The 17,231-nt window shown below is 48.7% G+C and overlaps 5 protein-coding genes across 5 annotated transcripts; 2 read left to right on the top strand and 3 right to left on the bottom strand.

The window, feature by feature from the left end:
- Nucleotides 1–10: 10 nt before the first annotated feature.
- On the top strand, nt 11–1,546 carry EDB93DRAFT_621854 (uncharacterized protein). The gene is made up of 7 exons (XM_041456892.1): nt 11–193; nt 248–444; nt 494–709; nt 773–904; nt 963–980; nt 1,038–1,205; nt 1,260–1,546. The coding sequence occupies exons 3-7, from the start codon at nt 509–511 to the stop codon at nt 1,485–1,487; spliced, it is 747 nt and encodes a 248-aa protein (XP_041305612.1). The 5' UTR covers nt 11–193; nt 248–444; nt 494–508; the 3' UTR covers nt 1,488–1,546.
- On the bottom strand, nt 1,547–8,450 carry EDB93DRAFT_621944 (uncharacterized protein). Its single transcript, XM_041456893.1, has 19 exons — nt 7,805–8,450; nt 6,179–7,757; nt 6,034–6,129; nt 5,841–5,981; nt 5,687–5,791; nt 5,505–5,639; nt 5,341–5,451; nt 5,143–5,283; nt 5,008–5,090; nt 4,894–4,951; nt 4,711–4,836; nt 4,542–4,661; nt 4,363–4,491; nt 3,150–3,269; nt 2,974–3,099; nt 2,807–2,923; nt 2,636–2,755; nt 1,806–2,579; nt 1,547–1,748 (listed from the first exon to the last, which is right to left on the bottom strand). Exons 1-19 carry the CDS (start codon nt 8,201–8,203, stop codon nt 1,606–1,608), a joined length of 4,623 nt encoding a protein of 1,540 aa, XP_041305613.1. The 5' UTR covers nt 8,204–8,450; the 3' UTR covers nt 1,547–1,605.
- Nucleotides 8,451–8,847: 397 nt separating this feature from the next.
- Nucleotides 8,848–10,322, top strand: EDB93DRAFT_1105598 (uncharacterized protein; the record flags this gene model as incomplete). The annotated part of the gene is made up of 4 exons (XM_041447520.1): nt 8,848–9,144; nt 9,197–9,288; nt 9,351–9,617; nt 9,662–10,322. The coding sequence occupies 4 exons, from the start codon at nt 8,848–8,850 to the stop codon at nt 10,320–10,322; spliced, it is 1,317 nt and encodes a 438-aa protein (XP_041305614.1).
- A 167-nt stretch (nt 10,323–10,489) lies between these two features.
- EDB93DRAFT_1089235 (Pkinase-domain-containing protein) lies at nt 10,490–12,272 on the bottom strand (the record flags this gene model as incomplete). The annotated part of the gene is made up of 6 exons (XM_041446193.1): nt 10,490–10,580; nt 10,641–10,775; nt 10,833–11,027; nt 11,081–11,429; nt 11,480–11,765; nt 11,844–12,272. 6 exons carry the CDS (start codon nt 12,270–12,272, stop codon nt 10,490–10,492), a joined length of 1,485 nt encoding a protein of 494 aa, XP_041305615.1.
- A 1,971-nt stretch (nt 12,273–14,243) lies between these two features.
- Nucleotides 14,244–17,165, bottom strand: EDB93DRAFT_622147 (WD40 repeat-like protein). Its single transcript, XM_041456894.1, has 11 exons — nt 16,833–17,165; nt 16,640–16,705; nt 16,406–16,564; nt 16,160–16,349; nt 15,955–16,110; nt 15,625–15,807; nt 15,565–15,574; nt 15,394–15,507; nt 15,088–15,339; nt 14,848–15,035; nt 14,244–14,800 (listed from the first exon to the last, which is right to left on the bottom strand). The coding sequence occupies exons 1-11, from the start codon at nt 17,009–17,011 to the stop codon at nt 14,579–14,581; spliced, it is 1,719 nt and encodes a 572-aa protein (XP_041305616.1). The 5' UTR covers nt 17,012–17,165; the 3' UTR covers nt 14,244–14,578.
- Nucleotides 17,166–17,231: the final 66 nt, after the last annotated feature.

The raw sequence follows: 17,231 nt of genomic DNA on the forward strand, positions 1-17,231 counted from the left end.
TCGTATAACTCCGCTAGTCACCGCCGCACGGGCCACGTCTGAACTGGACATGCATCTCAACACTCTCAATTTGTTTGTAACTTAGTATACGGTACTAGTAGCGTGTTCTCTCAGCCTTCAGGCAAGTCGGTTGACCTTCCAGCGCTTGCCGAAACTTGACCAACTGCCGTATCCACCCCTATTCAACTCCCAAGTGCGGTCGCCAATATCCCTAGTACGCACCATGATGATAGATACACAGCAGCAGATTCGGAGACGCTCAGCCTTGCATCTACGCAAGAACGGCAGTATGTTTCAGAGAGATGGCGTGGGTCGAACATCGTGAGATGTTTTAGGATCTGTGTGCACGACGAGACGACCACTGCGTCGATGCTTCAATGTTTTCTTTACAATAATTCATAAACAACATCAGTCTTGCGCTGGTTCTGAGCCGAATATCAGTGTGTGAGTAGTAAATATGAAGAGGTCACGGGAAAATTCAAGTTGCATTTAGCTCCCGACCACATCAATGTCTTCAGAGACTTTGAACTCACCTCCTGATCCCGAGTTTCTCGCTGCAGCAGCTCAACGTCGCAGTGCCACGACAGCACACGCAGTTTCTGGTCCTGAACTCCTTCGACAGCATGAGCAGCGCCAGAAGTTTCGACGTCTGATAGACCCTGGAATCTCTCGGCCTAATTCCCATGAAGCGACGATGGCCTCCTTGAAGGTATGCAGTGGATGCATTAATTATCGTACATGAACAGCCTATCGATGATGGGCTTCTCGCAAGATATTATCAAAGATCTCTGAGAATCTTATACGAGAGCCCGAAAACCCCAAATTCCGGCAGTTCAAATCCACAAATAATACGATCAGACGGTGCCTGATTGAAACTAAGGGTGCGCTGGAGTATGCAATCGAGGTGCGTCTGACTGAAGCAACTTATGTACGTACCTATCTGAGCTCGAGAGAATCATCAGATGGGGTTTCATCCGGAGGTATGTCTTCCCTGTCAGTACTATGCTACCATTCACTTTATCTCGAATTTCTTGTAGGTCAAGGATTTCCAGCCCCTCTACGTCTGGAATGAGCGCAAAAGCGAAGAATTGCACATTGGCGCTCAAATATTACAAGAGACTATAGAACTGGCTGAGCAAAAACTAGCCAGGTCTCAAAAAAATGCGGCTGAAGTGAAAGCTGCTATTGAGGCTGCCAAGCGAAATGTACGTCACCGGAACAATTAGGTGTTCTGTTATCCAGACCTCATCAAATCTTAGGCTCTACTAGCTTTCATGGACGATCGCAAAACCAAGGAGCTCCGCGACCAACGTGATCGCCACAATCGTGAAGTTCGAGCCCTTCACTCTCCGAGTGTAGATGGCGAAGGAACTACATCCTCTTCCCCACCGCCCTCCACTGCAGAAATGCCAGGTAGCGGTCATGTTTTGTCATCACCTGACCCTGTAGTAGTAGATGAACCTCCCCCGTATCATGATCGCGACTGACAGTTTCAACCCCCGTCGATCTAACATGCTCACATTTATGCTGACCAACGGTCAGGCATTATTGTATGAATCGATTAATTTGTAGCAATACAATACAATGTACAACTCGAGACGAGGTCTAAGGAGTGGCGTTCTTTAAGAGACTTGAACTGTCAGTCTTCAAACTCAGATCTATCGCATGGGGAAAATCAGGAATGGGAAGCAGCGAGGGCAATGATGATTGTGTGTCTTTCACGCCGTGAGAATGATTATTGGATGAAGCTTTCAATCCAATGGTCAGATTTGATTCCAAGCAAACGTAGAAAGAAAATGACATACAAGTCGATTGTTCATATGCCCTAGCCCTCTGCAAAACAAGGCCCTGCTGGACAGGCAATCGTCCCAAGAGGTCTGACGGATCATGGGGAGGTAGTGGTGGAATCATAGAGCTGCGTCGATCAAAGGAAGGGAACATAGACCTCGTGGGAGATTTCGCCCTCTCGTTGTGGTTTTCTGAGGTCGATGTGAAATTGCGCCCCTGCATTATCGATGATCTAAAGGATCTCACGGCTTGCGACAATCGTGAAGGTGGTGATGCAGGTGGTGATACAGGAATTGGCGACTCCGAGACAGCTGGCACCCCTGGACTGCTGATGCGGAGAGGGGGGATAGGTGGAACGTTATGCAACACGTGCTGTTGTCTCTCTCGCAGCGATGGACTAGTTGACGATTGCTGGTTAAAGAGGGGTACCGAGCGGGAATGCGGCAGTCGAGGTATTACTTCATGTACAGAGGGCATTCGACGCCGCGACCCACGATTAAACTCTTCGCGTGGTTTATCGGGAAGTGCTAGGTCTTGCACATATCCACTAGGTGTCCAAGTGACTCCGTTAATAAAAACCTCTCCATGTAGCTGACGGTGTGTTTTCACAGACTTTCCCCTAGCCACAATGAACCCAGATGACTGTGCTATCTCGGCGTGTAGTTCGGCATGTGTCTTCCTGCGCCTTTTCACAGATAATGGGCGCACTGGAATATTGCTCGCCTTCTGAGATGGCTGTACTACGTTTCCAAGTGCAGGGTAGATATCCAAGTGCGGGTAGACAGCAGGGTCTAAAATCATAATTTAGGTAAGCCAGAAAGGGCGTGGCCACGCGTCTCGTACTCACAGATGTTCAAGACTGGGTACCCGTGGTCCATTCTGACAACTGATTCTCCACTTACAGCAGGAGCATCGACTCTCGAGGGGGTACCGGGATATAGATCGAAGTAGGGATACACAGACGGATCTGCTGCTGATTTAGTATGGGTAGCATTTACGGTATACTCGATGGACGTACAGATCACGAGATAGGGATATGAACCAACAGTTACATTGATAATATTTGATTCTTCCCGGGTCACTAGTTCTGCCGCGCGAGTAGGATACAGATTGAAGTAAGGATACACATGAGGATCTACGTGTTCTGTGAGAAGGAACATAAGAAAAGCGTAATATAGAACTCACAAATGACCAGGAAGGGGTACGTGCTATTTGAAACGAAGAACTTGTTGGTGGTGATGTCCTCATCCCGACTCACTAATTCTACCGCACGGGCGGGATACAGATCGAAGTGCGGATACACAGCAGAATCTATGTACTCTGTCAGAAAGCGAGCAAGAGAAATATAATGCAGGACTCACAAATGACAAGGAAGGGGTATGCTGAAACGGAGAACTTGCTGTTGATCATATCTTCCTTTCGACTTGCCAATTCTGCCGCACGGGCCGGATACAAATCGAAGTGTGGATACATAGAAGGATCTACGTACTTTGTGAGAAAGCGGGCAAGAGGACATCATGCAGAACTCACAAATGACCAAGAAGGGATAAGTGCTCCTCGAAACGAAAAGCTTGTTGTTAGTTATATCCTCCTCCCGACTTGCCAATTCTGCCGCACGGGCCGGGTACAAATCAAAGTGTGGATACACAGAAGGATCTACGTACTTTGTGAGAAAGCAGGCAAGAGGACATCATGTAGAACTCACAAATGACCAAACAGGGATACGTGCTATTCGAAACGAAAAGCTCATTGTTAGTTATATCCTCCTCCCGACTCGCTGGTCTTCCCGCGCGGGCCGGATACAGATCGAAGTGTGGATACATAGAAGGATCTACGTACTTTGTGAGAAAGTGGGCAAGAGGACATCATGTAGAACTCACAAATGACCAAACAGGGGTAAGTGCCACTCGAAACGAAAAGCTTATTGTTACTTGTATCCTCCTCCCGACTTGCCAATTCTGCCGCACGGGCCGGGTACAAATAGAAGTGTGGATATACAGAAGGATCTACGTACTTTGTGAGAAAGTGAGCAAGAGGACATCATGCAGAACTCACAAATGACCAAACAGGGATACGTGCTACTCATAACGAAAAGCTCATTGTGAGCCTCCTCCCGACTAGCTGGTCCTGCTGCGCGGGCAGAATACAGATCGAAGTGTGGATATACAGAAGGATCTATGTACTTTGTGAAAAGGCGAGCAGGAGGACATGATGTAGAACTCACAAATGACCAAGAAGGGGTAAGTGCTACTCGAAACGAAAAGCTCGTTTTTGGTCATGTTTCCCTCCTGACTCTCTGGTTCTGCCGCGCGGGTAGGATACAGGTCGAAGTGTGGATATACAGAAGGATCTATATATTTTGTGAAAAGGCGAGCAGGAGGACATGATGTAAAACTCACAAATGACCAAGAAGGGGTAAGCGCTACTCGAAATGAAAAGCTCGTTTTTGGTTATGTTTCCCTCCTGACTCTCTGGTTCTGCTGCGCGGGTAGGATACAGGTCGAAATGTGGGTATACAGAAGGATCTACGTATTTTGTGAAAAGGCGAGCAGAAGGATATGGTGTAGAACTCACAAATGACCAAGAAGGGGTAAGTGCTACTCGAAACGAAAAGCTCGTTGGTTATGTTCTCCTCATGACTCGGACTCGCTGGTTCTGCCGCACGGGCGGGATACAAATTGAAGTGAGGGTACACATGAGGATCTACATGCGCTATGAGAAGATGGCTATGAAAAACTGAATGTAGAACTCACAAACGACAAGGAAAGGGTACGCTGAAACGGATAAATTGCCGTTGGCAATATCTTCATCTCGACTCGCTAATTCTACCGTACGAGCGGGATACAGATCGAAGTGCGGATACACAGCAGGATCTGCGTAGTCTGTGAGAAAGCAAGGAAAAGAACATAATGTAGAACTCACAAATGACCAAGAATGGGTACGTGCTACTCGAAGCGAAGAACTTGCTGGTCAACAGATCCTCACCATCACGGGACGCATGTATCTGAACATGTGGATACAGGTCGAAGTGAGGATAAGCGGAAAGATCTACATGAAGCAAATTAAGTATCGGGCAATTGCTCGCTTCCACTTGAGCTAACTCACAAGGGCAAATGTATGGGTAAGCGCCCGCAAGGTCAACTAATACGCTATCGACAATCTTCTGAAAGGAGCAAAAATTCTGAGTTACTATGCATCGAACTGAGTCTCCTGCATCACCTTGGCAGACTCTTGCTGCGAACTTCTGGACCTGAAATTTGGCAAGGTAGGATACAGGTCAAAATGTGGATAGGCTGCGGGATCTAGAATAAAAGGTTCAGTACACCAGACTCGAGGGTGAGGATGAGGTCTTACATAAATGGAATAACGGGTAGTGCCTAGCTAAGGTAACCTTCACAAATTCTGACTTGTAGTGAGTCTCAGATCTGCTCATAGGGCTTTCACACGTCTTGTTTAACGTCTGATACGGTTCAACAAAAGGGTAAACCGAAGAATCTAACGCGCCAGTTAGGGTGAGTCGTCGTGAAAAATAAAAATTACCGGGTGACTCACAGATATCTAGCCATGGATAGCGCGATGACAGGCGGACAGTAATTTCAAAGGCATTTTCGACTTCGGTTGAGGGATATACTGTTTTGAGGCTCCATGGATAGCCTGCAGGATCTGGGAGAAAATGAGATCTAAGGAAGTAATTAACACGCGCTTGCTCCACATACAGATATCAAGAACAGGATATTGCGGCCGAAGTTTCACTTGAACAGGCTGCGCAACCTCGTCTTCTGCTTTCTGGGGTCCAGTCACCTCATCACTGGCTTGTGGATACGGGATCACATGAGGATAAACAGGAGGATCTAGCGCACGTCAGACAGCGTTCAAGAAAGGGCATAATACAACTCACAAGTAATTAACCACGGATAGCTACTCGGGAGCACCACAGATGAAGATAATCTGACAGCCGGTGCCGGATAAATCAGATTGAGATTATACGGGTAAAGAGGTGGGTCTAAAAACAATCAGCCCAGAAAAAAAACGCGAATTCAATGACTACTCACAGAGATCAAACAGAAGGTAAGTTGGAGCAAGTTCTACAATGATAGATTTTTGTGGCTGAGAGGTCACCGTCTTTTCAGGGGAAGGAATAACTGAGCACGCAATCGAAGGATATAAATTAAAATGAGGGTAAACTGTAGGATCTAATGTTCGAGCTAAGCATCACCCGAAAATCCAGTCAATACGATAACTCACAAATATCAAGTGTAGGATAACCTCTAGCGCTGCTAAGGCCGCTGTTCACCTCTGCCCACGCGGGATAAATATTGAAATAAGGATAGGAAGCTGGGTCTATAGAAAGTTAGCAACCACTCATTAGTCACGAGCAATGACGACTCACAGATGTCCAGACTAGGATATTCAGTTTTCAAACCTCCTTGTTGACTGAGCGAAATGACCATGGGATTTCTAGGTTGTTCACCGTCGACATCATGCCACGGCCCAACGTTAAACCAGGGCATGCCAGCCCAGGGATTTGAAGAGGTGCTGCGCTGCAAGCCCAGGTCTCCCTTGTCCCGGGAAGCGTGAATATCGAACCAAGGCCATGCACGGATGGCAGGCACCATGGTCCATGGGCTATAAAAAACCCCAGACTCTGCACTCTCAAGTTCGGACCAAGGCCAAGCTTGAACCCATGGCATTCCAGCCCAAGGATTATAGGAAGTAGTGGATGGAAGTGTTGCCACTTTTGTAACATCGAACCATGAAGACGAAGAAGCAGACATGCCCGCCCATGGGCTGTATGGTGGCCCTACAGGTGATACGTTTCTAACCTCGAAGATTGACCAGGCCTTGTGCCAGGGAACTCCAGAGGCTGGGCTCGCTAAAACATCTTCCAGCATTCGGTGAGCAATGTCTGGGGATGGCAAGCGATCGATGCTGGATACATTTGATCGCCAATCGTCAGCAGGCCCCCAGCTAGTGGCCGTGGCGGGGGTCAGGGGTGCGCTCTCAAGCATGCGTCTACCAATGTCAGGCGAGGGTAAACGATTGATGCTTGACACGTCTGAAAGCCAATCATCATCAAGAGGTCCCCAGCTAGTTGCTGTGATCGGTGTCAATACCACAGATTCCTGCATGCGACGGTCAAGATGAACAGAGGGAAGACGGAAAGAAGACGATGGAGAATCTAGAGGCGGACTAAGTGGCCCGGCAGATGTTGCAGACCAAGCAAAGTCTGCTAAGTTCAGAGGCTCTTGAACTCCTCCCTCTACCTCTAAGGGGTACTTATCCGTAGCCTCGATCGCTGCAGTACCAAATGTAGCATCAGGGACGGGCTGATATGACTCCGTCATTGATGCAGGATCTAAGGATGCGCTCACTCGCCATGAATTGACACGCCGATGAAGCTCGGCTTTCAATGTCTGCGGTGCCGCAGATTGTGGGATGGGAGACAGTTTATGCGCAAGATGGTTTAGAGGTGGAGAATTTGCCTGCGACGCTTTATATGAATCCTGGAGCGCGGTGGAATCTAGCCGATCGACGAGGGAGAGTTTCTTGGGCGCGTGACGGATAGTTGTAGGCCTTGAGTTCGATTGAATGGTCTGGTTTTCCCAGCGGTCTTCATTCTCAATGTGCTCCTCTGCAATTGCAGTCTTACTATCACCATGTAAGTGCAGGATAGATGTATGGGACTGCGCAACAGGAACAATAGTGTCGTCACGCAGTGTACCAGCAATCCAGGCATCGAACCAGCGGGCTTTGTTGAGGTCGATGTCGAATTCTACGCGACCACCGATGGGAAGATGTTGGAGGCCATTACGTGACTCGATGAGATGTGCCCATAGGTACTGCCAGGCATCGTCAGAGATGCGCGGCGTCATGGTGATACCATTTTCAGTGATATGGTGGTAGAGACACAAGCCCACGGTGCTCGGGAAATTAAATTCCCGTGCGATTGCAGCGAGCTGTCCGTACATCTGATCCCAAAGTTAGAACGCTCATTGGTCGTCAGTCAGACACGAACCGTAGGCAACAGGGGCATGAGGATTCCTTGAGATAATCGGTGACGAGGTCCCAGATTGCCTAATTGACCATGATCCACGGGAAAGTCTGGTGGAGGAAGAACAACGATCAAGTATTTTGAGGCCCGTGAAGGGGTTCGGTCGCGATTGTCTCGCACTCCCGAGTTCTGGTATGGCAGAGTAGACGTCCTGCGAGATTGAAATTTAGAACGCTCAGGAAAACCTAAAGCAGAATGCCCGAGCTGTTCCAGCTCTGCACCGGCGATGAGAGAAGCCTGTGGCAGTTGAACAGGTAAGGATTCTTGATCGGTCTCCGGTGGGCTGAGAGGAAGTGGATGATCATTCTGAGAGGAATGAATAGCTGGCATGGTATGGTATGGGTGGCTAGAAAAGCGAGACATTGTTCTGATGTCTATAAAAGTGAGCAACACTGAGCACAAGCTATCAATTACAGTTGACGGTTGGCTCTCTAAAGACCGAGGTCAGTCTAAGAGGCTGGATTTCAAGTCGCTGGCTAGCAACGAAGGAGCCTGCGGGAGAGACGTGAGCAAACACGACAGATAAAACGGATATAAGTATGCAGCACATAGCACGAGGCTATGGGAGGAACAGGGTAGTGAGTTTTCAGCGGGACCTGAGTGAACAGCCTACGATTGGATCACACGAAAGACTGTGTAAATTGTCAGGGCGACCGTGTCAATTATTCTATATGGACTATGCCAATTCGTTTGGACAGTGAGAGTATGTTCACGGAGTAGCTCCAAGATTACAGTCTTTTGGATGAATTCATACCATTTCTTCCAGCGGTTTCCCTCCAGTCTTGTCCACGGTAAACCTGGTAAAGCATGAGCCGAGTGAAAATTCCCGAAGCAAGTCCTACCAGGGAATTCCATGCTGAATCCGACATGGCTGTTCCACATGATGATCAATAGCCAGTCGTGATGCGAGACTGCACCTGACACCGCCACTTCTCGCCTGGATATTATTTCCTTTTATAATTTTGAGCGATAACACGCCTCTGACATTACTTTGACACGGAACTATAATGGACTCTAGACTAGCACAATTCGCAGCTCTCAACCAGAAAGACAAAGCACCAGCCTATCTATCTCTGGTGTCAGAGATTCTTGCTCGTCAAGATCAGTCTCTCATAGCTGCCGATCTCCATACATTAGTGGAAACAGTTGTCCAGGACGTAGGCATTGTCGTCGGAAGACAAGTCCTCTCTGAATTGGCCAGAAGTCTTAGTACCGGAAGCATATCAGATCACAACCTGCGGAAATGTATCGTAAAGGAAACTCTCAACACACTTCAGCCACGAATCGTGAGTTATGAAGAGCAGGTGCGTTTGCATGATTGCCCCTGAAGATGCGGCCCGATAACATGTTTTGCAGGTCAATTCTCTACGCTTTCAACTCGCAGATTTGCTAGAAATGGAAGAAGAATGGAGCGAAGCCGCCCGTGTCCTTATGGGAATCTCTTCTCGGTGAGCCTCGCTCATCTGAGTATAGTCCCTATGTGCCCCCCTCATCTATGAGCCTGTGGCAGGTCACTACCAGACGAGGAAAAATTTCGCGTAAATATTCGGATAGTCAGGCTGCTCTTAGAGGACGAGGATTCCGTCCAAGCGGAGACTTACTACAATCGCGCCGCTTCTCTTTCCAATTCGACATCGGACCGAGAGACACAACTTCAGTTCAAGCTCTGCCAAGCCAGAATCAGTGACTATGCACGCAAGTTTCTCGAGGCTGCATTGCGCTATCACGAGCTGAGCTGGCTTGCCGAGATTGACGAAGAAGAAAGAAGGGAGATGTTGTAGGTCGCATCTAACGATATTTGTATCCTACTGACAATACTAGGTCGGCTGCAGTGACTTGTGCTGTCTTAGCCCCAGCTGGCCCAAACAGGTCGCGCGTGCTTGCTTCATTGTATAGAGACGAGCGTTCAGCTAACCTACCCTCATACAACATCCTGTCTAAAATGTTCCTCGACCACATCCTCCGCCCAGCTGAAATCAGAACATTCGAGGAGCGCCTTCGGCCTCATCAACTAGCAAAGATTGCTATTTCTTCCAACGATCAGCTTGCCTCGACTATTGATGATGATGACTCTACCGAACCGTCGACAAGTACTCGCAGGGGGCCGTCAACTGTTCTTGATCGAGCGGTTATGGAACATAACCTATTGGCCAGCTCGAAAATCTATAATAACATCACTTTTAAAGGTCTCGGTGCTCTCCTAGATCTAGCACCTGGAGCCGCAGAGACGATGGCACGAAAAATGATAGAGCAAGGACGTTTGAAAGGGTCGATTGATCAAGTCGATAAGCTCATCTGGTTCGATGCAGCAAGAGAGGAAGATGACGCTCAAGGCAAAGCAGGTGGTCTTGGTGACGTAGAGCAGACTAACGAGGACACTGGTGCTCCGTTCACCAAGCGATGGGACTTGCAAATTCGCATGACAGCAGCAAATGTACGTGTTGGGAGTTCCCTGGTGCAAATAATCCTCGAGCTGATTTGATTGGCAGGTGGAGACTATTGTGCAACACCTGGCTGAGAAGGGTTTCGTCCAACAACCGGCGGTTGCAGCATGAAAATGGGTTGCAATTCTTGTAAACTACGATGTGTAGTTGGTGCCATGCATACAATGTCCAGTACATTATAATCAACAATACCGATGAGACAATATTATACGAGGCCGTTTTCCAGTTTGCGACGCTTCTTGGCTCGCTCCCGTTTGGTCTCCAGCTCATGCCATTCACCTTCCAAAGTGGACAGACTGTGCAGAAATAAACAAGACTTAAACAACTTAAAAGGCACAAGAAATGAATCAACGCACTCAACAGGTAACTCAGGTGGAGGTTGCTCTTCCTTGAAATAGGGAGCTTCAAGAGCCTCAAGAGCAGTAACTCTCTGTGTCGGATCATAAGCAAGAAGCCGCTCAGCTAGGTCGAGGGCTGCGGGCGATAACCATCTGAAATCAAAGTGAGCTCATCGAATGTCACATGATTGTATCTGTATATGGTCGCACCGAGAGAATAAGTCACGGAAATGACCATGGATCACATCTTTCGGCTTTACCAGCTCATACCATGGTAGTACGGTGAGCCCTTGCCATCGCTCGGTAGAAGGAGTTCCAAGAATACGGTAGATCACGTCTAACTGATGGATTTCATCATTGCCCTGGAACACTGGTTTTTTGGTGAAAAGCTCTAGCATGATGCAGCTGGACAACACCATCAGTAAATGGCGATGCAAGAGAGCACGAGCAAAGCTTACCCTGCACTCCACATATCAACTTCCGGCCCATATACCGTAGCACCGAAGAGTAACTCTGGCGGTCGATACCATAGAGTGATGACACGGTTGGTATAATCACTTCGCCGGCGTTTCTGGTAAAAGCGTGCCAGGCCAAAGTCAGCAAGTTTCAGCTCCCCTCGGTTATTGATAAGGATGTTGGAGCCTTTGATATCACGGTGGATGACGCCTTTGCGGTGCAGATATGCCAGCCCAGCGAGCATTTGGCTGCACAGTGACTTCAGATTGGCCTCCGAAAACGAAAACTGCGTCTGAGATAAAACTCCTGTAAGGTCATGGTCCATGTACTCGAACACCATGTACACAGATCCTTGAAAACGGAATCAGTACACTGAGGGGCAATAGATCACAAATAGTTACCATTTGATACCATCATCTCGTAAAGGCGGACGACGTTCTGATGTCGTAAGGACTGCAGCAGTTTGATTTCCCGCATGGCAGTAACCGGAAAGCCATCCTTTTCTGCTTCCATGCGAATTCGCTTGAGTGCCACGTGGACATTAGTGACGACATTGCGAGCCTTGTAAACCTTGCCAAATGTGCCTTCGCCAACCTGGGAGACAATGGCATAAAGGTCCTTGCAGGTCGTCCCCGATGGAGAGGACGGTCGTGGTGTGCCTTCCGCGTCTGGTTCCATTGCATGTGACTGCTGGACAGGACTGACGGAAACATCACCACTGCCTACTGGCTTCGGGACAATGGAAGCTTTCAGAGAGTCACGAACAACTGAAGGGAGAACCTGCATAGGCTGGGGAGCTGGAGGTGTCTTTGTAATGGGCTCGCGTGGACCAGGGACTTGTTGGGACGGCAAGGGTTGTGAGAGGATACTTCCACGCATGTCTTCAGCTCTATCGGCTGCGCCTTCATCGCGAGTACGCTTCGCAGGGACTTCTGAATGAATATTAGGGGAGGCGGGGAATTTATGTTGAGGAGCTGCAGGACCAGCTTCATCATCGTCTTCGTCGCGTGGGAAAAACAATTTAACTGCTGAACTAGGCTCCCCAATGGGCCTAAATCCTGCTTTCGAGGTCTTTCGGATTCGAGGAGAGTCATGATCAGCCCAGCCAGATGTGGATGATGGATGATAGCTGATGGGAGAATTGCCTAAATGATGTTTAGTAGACGTCCGTGGGACCTTAGCCGGAGGAGGCATCTGCTCAGCAGCCGGCGAGAAATGTCGACGTCGCTGCAAAATAATCAGCGCCTATCTGAAGTCATACTGAGTATGCTTACATTGCCCTGCTTTCCATTCGTTCTCGTCTTTCCATTGGGTCGCAACTCAGAGTCCCTTGAAATCGGAAGAGGACCACCACGTTGTTGTTGGATGGTGGTTTGTGATATAGACAGTGATATATCGTTGATAGAAGTTGCAGTCGGCAAACGGTGCTTAGGCTTGGGCCGGTCATCCATACTCCAACTTGAACTTCTGCTTCTACTGCGGCTTGCCGACGATGCCGACGAAATGCTGTGTCGACGCCCTCTACGCATGCTCCAACTGCGATCGGATGATCCAGGGGAATATGACTTCCAGCTTTGAGCTTCCCTGCCAGTTCGTCCCCTGTTAGTGGGCGTCCGACTACGCCGCCGAACTGGGCTGTAGCTATGTTGCTGCGATCTTGGAGACAAGGACCTTGAGTGCGAACGACCTCGTGAAGACATATGAGAGTAGTAGGAATCAGGAGAGCGCGAGCGTGATCGTGTCCCCGCAGGTGACGGTGATCTGGAGGGTGCCATTTTCGGTTTAACAGGGGAGGTGCGAACAGGTTTGGCAGGCAACGGATGAAACTCCCGTCTCTGCCAGCTGTAAATAAAACAATATGAGAATGCGAGAAATAACACAACATCAAACACAAATCACTTGTTCAGGTCATCGTCATCGTCATTTCGCCGCTGCTCTCTCTCCCGCTCCTTGTCTCTTTCCTTCTCCATCCGAATACGATTTTTATTCTGATTTTTCTTGTTTTTATTCTTGTTTCCGTTATTGCGATTGCGATTGTGCTTGCCCCCTTGGTCTGCGCCACGTGCTTGCCATCCGGGACCAGGCTCCCAAGACCGTTCATCCTTGGGTGGCTCCTCCTGCACATCCAGCGTTCGAGGTTGCCTGTCTCTGCGAGTGTCCCAACCATTGTCTCGCTGCTGAAACTTTCGATTATTACGACGGCGGTTGTGGTTGTGGTTGTCATTATTAGGATGATGGTGATTATCCCCCCGATCATCCTTCCCCCGTCTGTCATCTGGTTGCCAGCCGTGGCCGCGACCTCTATCCGTATACGAAGTAGACGCTCCCCAATTTTGTTGCTCTGAAGAACCTTGGTTCGTTGCCCATTCCCTACCACTCTGGTGGTTCCAGTCATTATTAGGACGCACGGACCACGGTGGATCATCATCGTGGAGGTCGTGACTATCTCTGCCACTACGATGATGAACATCGGACGGACGGGAGTGAAAACGGTCAGATGCCGGTAGTTCAGTAAATGGAGGAGGTTCCCAACTCATAGGCAAGGGAATTTCGGAAAGGGACGTAGGAGTCTGTTTGTTGATGAGAATGCGGACGAGAGCGAGAATAAGCTTCAGACTGGGTTTCTTCAACCCGTGAGACATGTAGAGGTAGTCCGTCGTCCTCGACGTCGTCGATTTTGCCACGCTTGCGCCTCGTTCTGGTGTGAGAAGCATGCATGGTTAGTTTTCAAATGTCGGCGTTGAAGCGCTTGAGAGGTGGGTGAGACGGGTGGTAGAAGCAAAGACGTGACGTGTTGTTTTGTACGGGCGAAAAAGGACGTCCCCTTGCAGTTGGTGGAAGATAGACTGAACAGCTTCGGCAAAAATGAATGCAGGCGGACGCTCAAATCACACAGAGACGGCAGTGCAATACTGAAAGCAAAAAGACAAGATCAACGTCCACAAAGCGGTAGGCAGCGTGATTGAGCACAGAGAGCAAAGGGTCAGCAGGAGCCTTTCGGGTGCAGGGCGCAAGATAATTGAACTTACATAACAAGGAGAAAAACAAATCAGCAGAGGTTCGCAGTTATACCATTGACCATAGGTTCAGTTTTGAAAGGTCCTGCGGAAGCCTTGATCAAAGTGATGAAGTATGCACCCAGCACTCCGTCCGATTTGTGTGGTGCCACGGCGGCAGTGAGTCAAACAAGAGTGGCCTAATGAACCACTCCCGAGCATACACGACTCAAACATCAATTCAAAGTGACATCTGAAACTCCAGAGCGACGAAAAGCCAGGAAATGAATACTTTCACTTGATAGAGACGCCAAATGATATGGCAGTATCTTGAGATGTAGCAAGGCTACCACGTATTCCTAGTTCAAGATTGTATGTTGCAGAACTTGTTATGAACTTGGGCCACGACTTTGGCCCCATGCGTGTGATATGCCCACCACCTCCGAAACCAAGATTACTCGTAAGTACTGTATATATATACTACATATACACCAGATAAATCTCTTATTGATTTATGCACTGCATGAGCTGCGTCTCCGACTGCTCGCCTCCACCATCTCGAATGTCCCGTAGCGCGTGTTGGTAGTTCAGGACAAGACGTGCAAATTGCAGCTCCGCACTGCCACTCAAACCCGCCCGTGATACACGCGCCGCATTATTCTTTTTGATCGTTTCAGCATTGTTCCATCTCGAGAATAATGGCACTCCACGAGCTGGGGCAAATAACTGCGAAAAATGGATATCATATGATAGAAAGTATTCAGGGTGCACACCTTGACCGTCGTATCGATCCCACTGACAGCAACCAGAGGCAAGTGCGGGTGGCTTTCAATCACGTTGACTACACGTTGGTCGCCTTCGAGAATGTCGACAAGTTCCCCGGTCGACTTCCGCCAGATGAAGAAGTTGCCATCATCTGACCCTGAAGTTACGAACTCGTCATGAGGCCCTAAGAAATTCACTAGAGATAACATTCAGCGTCGATGAATACATCTACATCAACCAGATCGCACCGTCTTTGACTGTTTCAATATTGCAGTGCCCAGTAAACCATGTGCGCGGATATACCACAGGTACAGCCTGATGTGAATCTGCGTCTTCGGGGATAAACAGGCGGTTATCCTCATCGTCATCTTCATCATCCTCATCATCTTCATCATCATCCTCATCATCGCTATCTTCGTCACCTTCTTGCGATGGGTTACCAATGTCGTTCATTGCACTGTCTGTAAATAATGATTCCAGTTGGTTCTCGACAATCATCTCTACGTCCGGACCAGTTAAAGGTTCATCGTGTGAAGAAGGCGATTTTGTCGTACTGAGTCGTCTCCGCTTCGCGTTAGGCGTGAGGATTGAGTGTGGACTTCGTTTGTCCTCGAAAATTTCAGGCTCGTCTTGCGTTGAATAGAGAAATACCCCGGCTAAGTGATATGCTATGAAGTGTCGGCTGCGTCAATCCTTGTGCCATATGATCAAGCAAATGGACATACATAACAGCACCTGTCCCTCGCGTTCAGTCGACCTTCATACAGCGAAAGTGAAGAACTCGCCTCGTGCCCATTCCAATCAGACATCCGCACGCCAGTAATATGTTCATATCCCTTTCGTTCTCCCTTTGCGCGTGAGCGGCGGCCAAACCTCCTCACGCATGTAGTTGCGCTATTTGTATCAGGAGGGACGCCCCACTCTGCATGCAAGTAACGCCCCACATGCCTGCGGTCGAACAAGTGCGCCTAAGAATCGCGATTGTGAGAAAGTGAATCCCACAAGGCAGAGCAAGGGAAACTGCAGGCGAGAGAGTATTACCACAAAGGTAATGGTTTTTCCCAAGCACATCAAGAGAGACGGCGAAAAGAAAAGATTATATGACCAACACGCACATATGGTGATTCACCGCCCACGACAAATTGATACGGTGTGAGCGGCGAAAGTGAAAGTGTTGAAAGCTCATGCGGAAGCGTCACCAGCGGTGCAGGACACGAGCTTGACGTGCACGAATGTGATGTACGCAAATCATGTTGACGTACTTGGCCATCCTGAGTATCTAGTCAATGAAATTTGGAACCCAACTAGAACGCACGCTACCTCAGCTACGGTAAGGAATAGATCGGGGCTGTCCTCAGTGATTATGCGCTTCGTGCGCCCGGTGTGACAGCGCAGCACGCGAATACACGATTCCTGCGTGGTATATTCCATTTCGCTTCCCGTAGGCGACTGCCCCACCACCTCGCCCACGTCGAACACACGAACTTGCCGATCTCCAGAGACAGTTGCACTACCAACATCATGATAGTGATCTTCATATCAGAAGTGAACGCAGTTGAGACTCACATCCTCGTAGAAAACGGAAGCATCTGCGCGTTGAAGACATTCTGTGTATGACCTGTGCTGATTACACTCTGGCACGCGAATGGATACTCTTCCTGAGTTTCAGCATTTGATGCGTTCGCACCAGTAGAGCATGACGGGTCCATCCGCCAGACTCGAACTCTACGATGACAATGATATTACAAAGAATATATCCAAGTCAGCCATCCGAGTTGAGGTCTTATTGAGCACACGCACTTGGTATCGTCTCCACTGGTAATTAATAGCTCCCCACCCTGCGCCCAGCTAACCGCGTTGACGCAGCTACGTAATGTAGAAGCAATTATAAGAACATGACCTCCGAGACCAGGCTCAAAGCAATTCACCGTCCAGTTACCGGCGATTGGGGTTGGACGATGAACAAGACCTGTCAAGTGAAGTAGCGACGTACCCAGTATGTCCCCAGTCTTCTCCTCCAAGCACGCTCACCCTATCTAACCTCCCGCTGAGTGCGCGCGCCACTCGCATATGTTTTATACGGTTCATTGGTGCAGATTTCAATGTGGAAGGTGCGCGAAGCGAGGAAGGATATCGTAGGTGTAAGTCGTCAATGTCGTCGGCGTCGTCCATATCTAATCTTCAAAGAAATTTCACTGGCAAATACTGAGATAATAGATGTACTTTGTGCGCATACTCCTGTTATGTCATGCATATGTCACTCCTACTTTACGTAACTTGGTACGGTCGGTACTTGCAAATATTCGCCAGCACTGCTTACATGTCAAGCAATGTATCGTATTAACATATTACAACTCTACAGCAGAGTATCACAATAGCAGGTAAGGACGCA

The sequence above is a fragment of the Suillus bovinus genome (assembly GCF_016758785.1).
Source record: "Suillus bovinus strain UH-Sbo-P2 chromosome Unknown EDB93scaffold_46, whole genome shotgun sequence".
Lineage (NCBI taxonomy): Eukaryota > Fungi > Basidiomycota > Agaricomycetes > Boletales > Suillaceae > Suillus > Suillus bovinus.

Coding starts and splice junctions, on each gene's coding strand:
- EDB93DRAFT_621854 (XM_041456892.1), top strand. CDS start 509: ATGTCTTCAGAGACTTTGAACTCACCTCCTGATCCCGAGTTTCTCGCT. Junction 710..772: donor CGACGATGGCCTCCTTGAAG/GTATGCAGTGGA, acceptor GCTTCTCGCAAG/ATATTATCAAAGATCTCTGA. Junction 1,206..1,259: donor TTGAGGCTGCCAAGCGAAAT/GTACGTCACCGG, acceptor ATCAAATCTTAG/GCTCTACTAGCTTTCATGGA.
- EDB93DRAFT_621944 (XM_041456893.1), bottom strand. CDS start 8,203: ATGTCTCGCTTTTCTAGCCACCCATACCATACCATGCCAGCTATTCAT. Junction 4,952..5,007: donor CGCAGCAAGAGTCTGCCAAG/GTGATGCAGGAG, acceptor TGCTCCTTTCAG/AAGATTGTCGATAGCGTATT. Junction 4,662..4,710: donor GTACCCATTCTTGGTCATTT/GTGAGTTCTACA, acceptor CAGACTACGCAG/ATCCTGCTGTGTATCCGCAC.
- EDB93DRAFT_622147 (XM_041456894.1), bottom strand. CDS start 17,011: ATGGACGACGCCGACGACATTGACGACTTACACCTACGATATCCTTCC. Junction 15,340..15,393: donor CGCGAAGCGGAGACGACTCA/GTACGACAAAAT, acceptor GTCCGGACGTAG/AGATGATTGTCGAGAACCAA. Junction 15,036..15,087: donor TATTGAAACAGTCAAAGACG/GTGCGATCTGGT, acceptor TGTTATCTCTAG/TGAATTTCTTAGGGCCTCAT.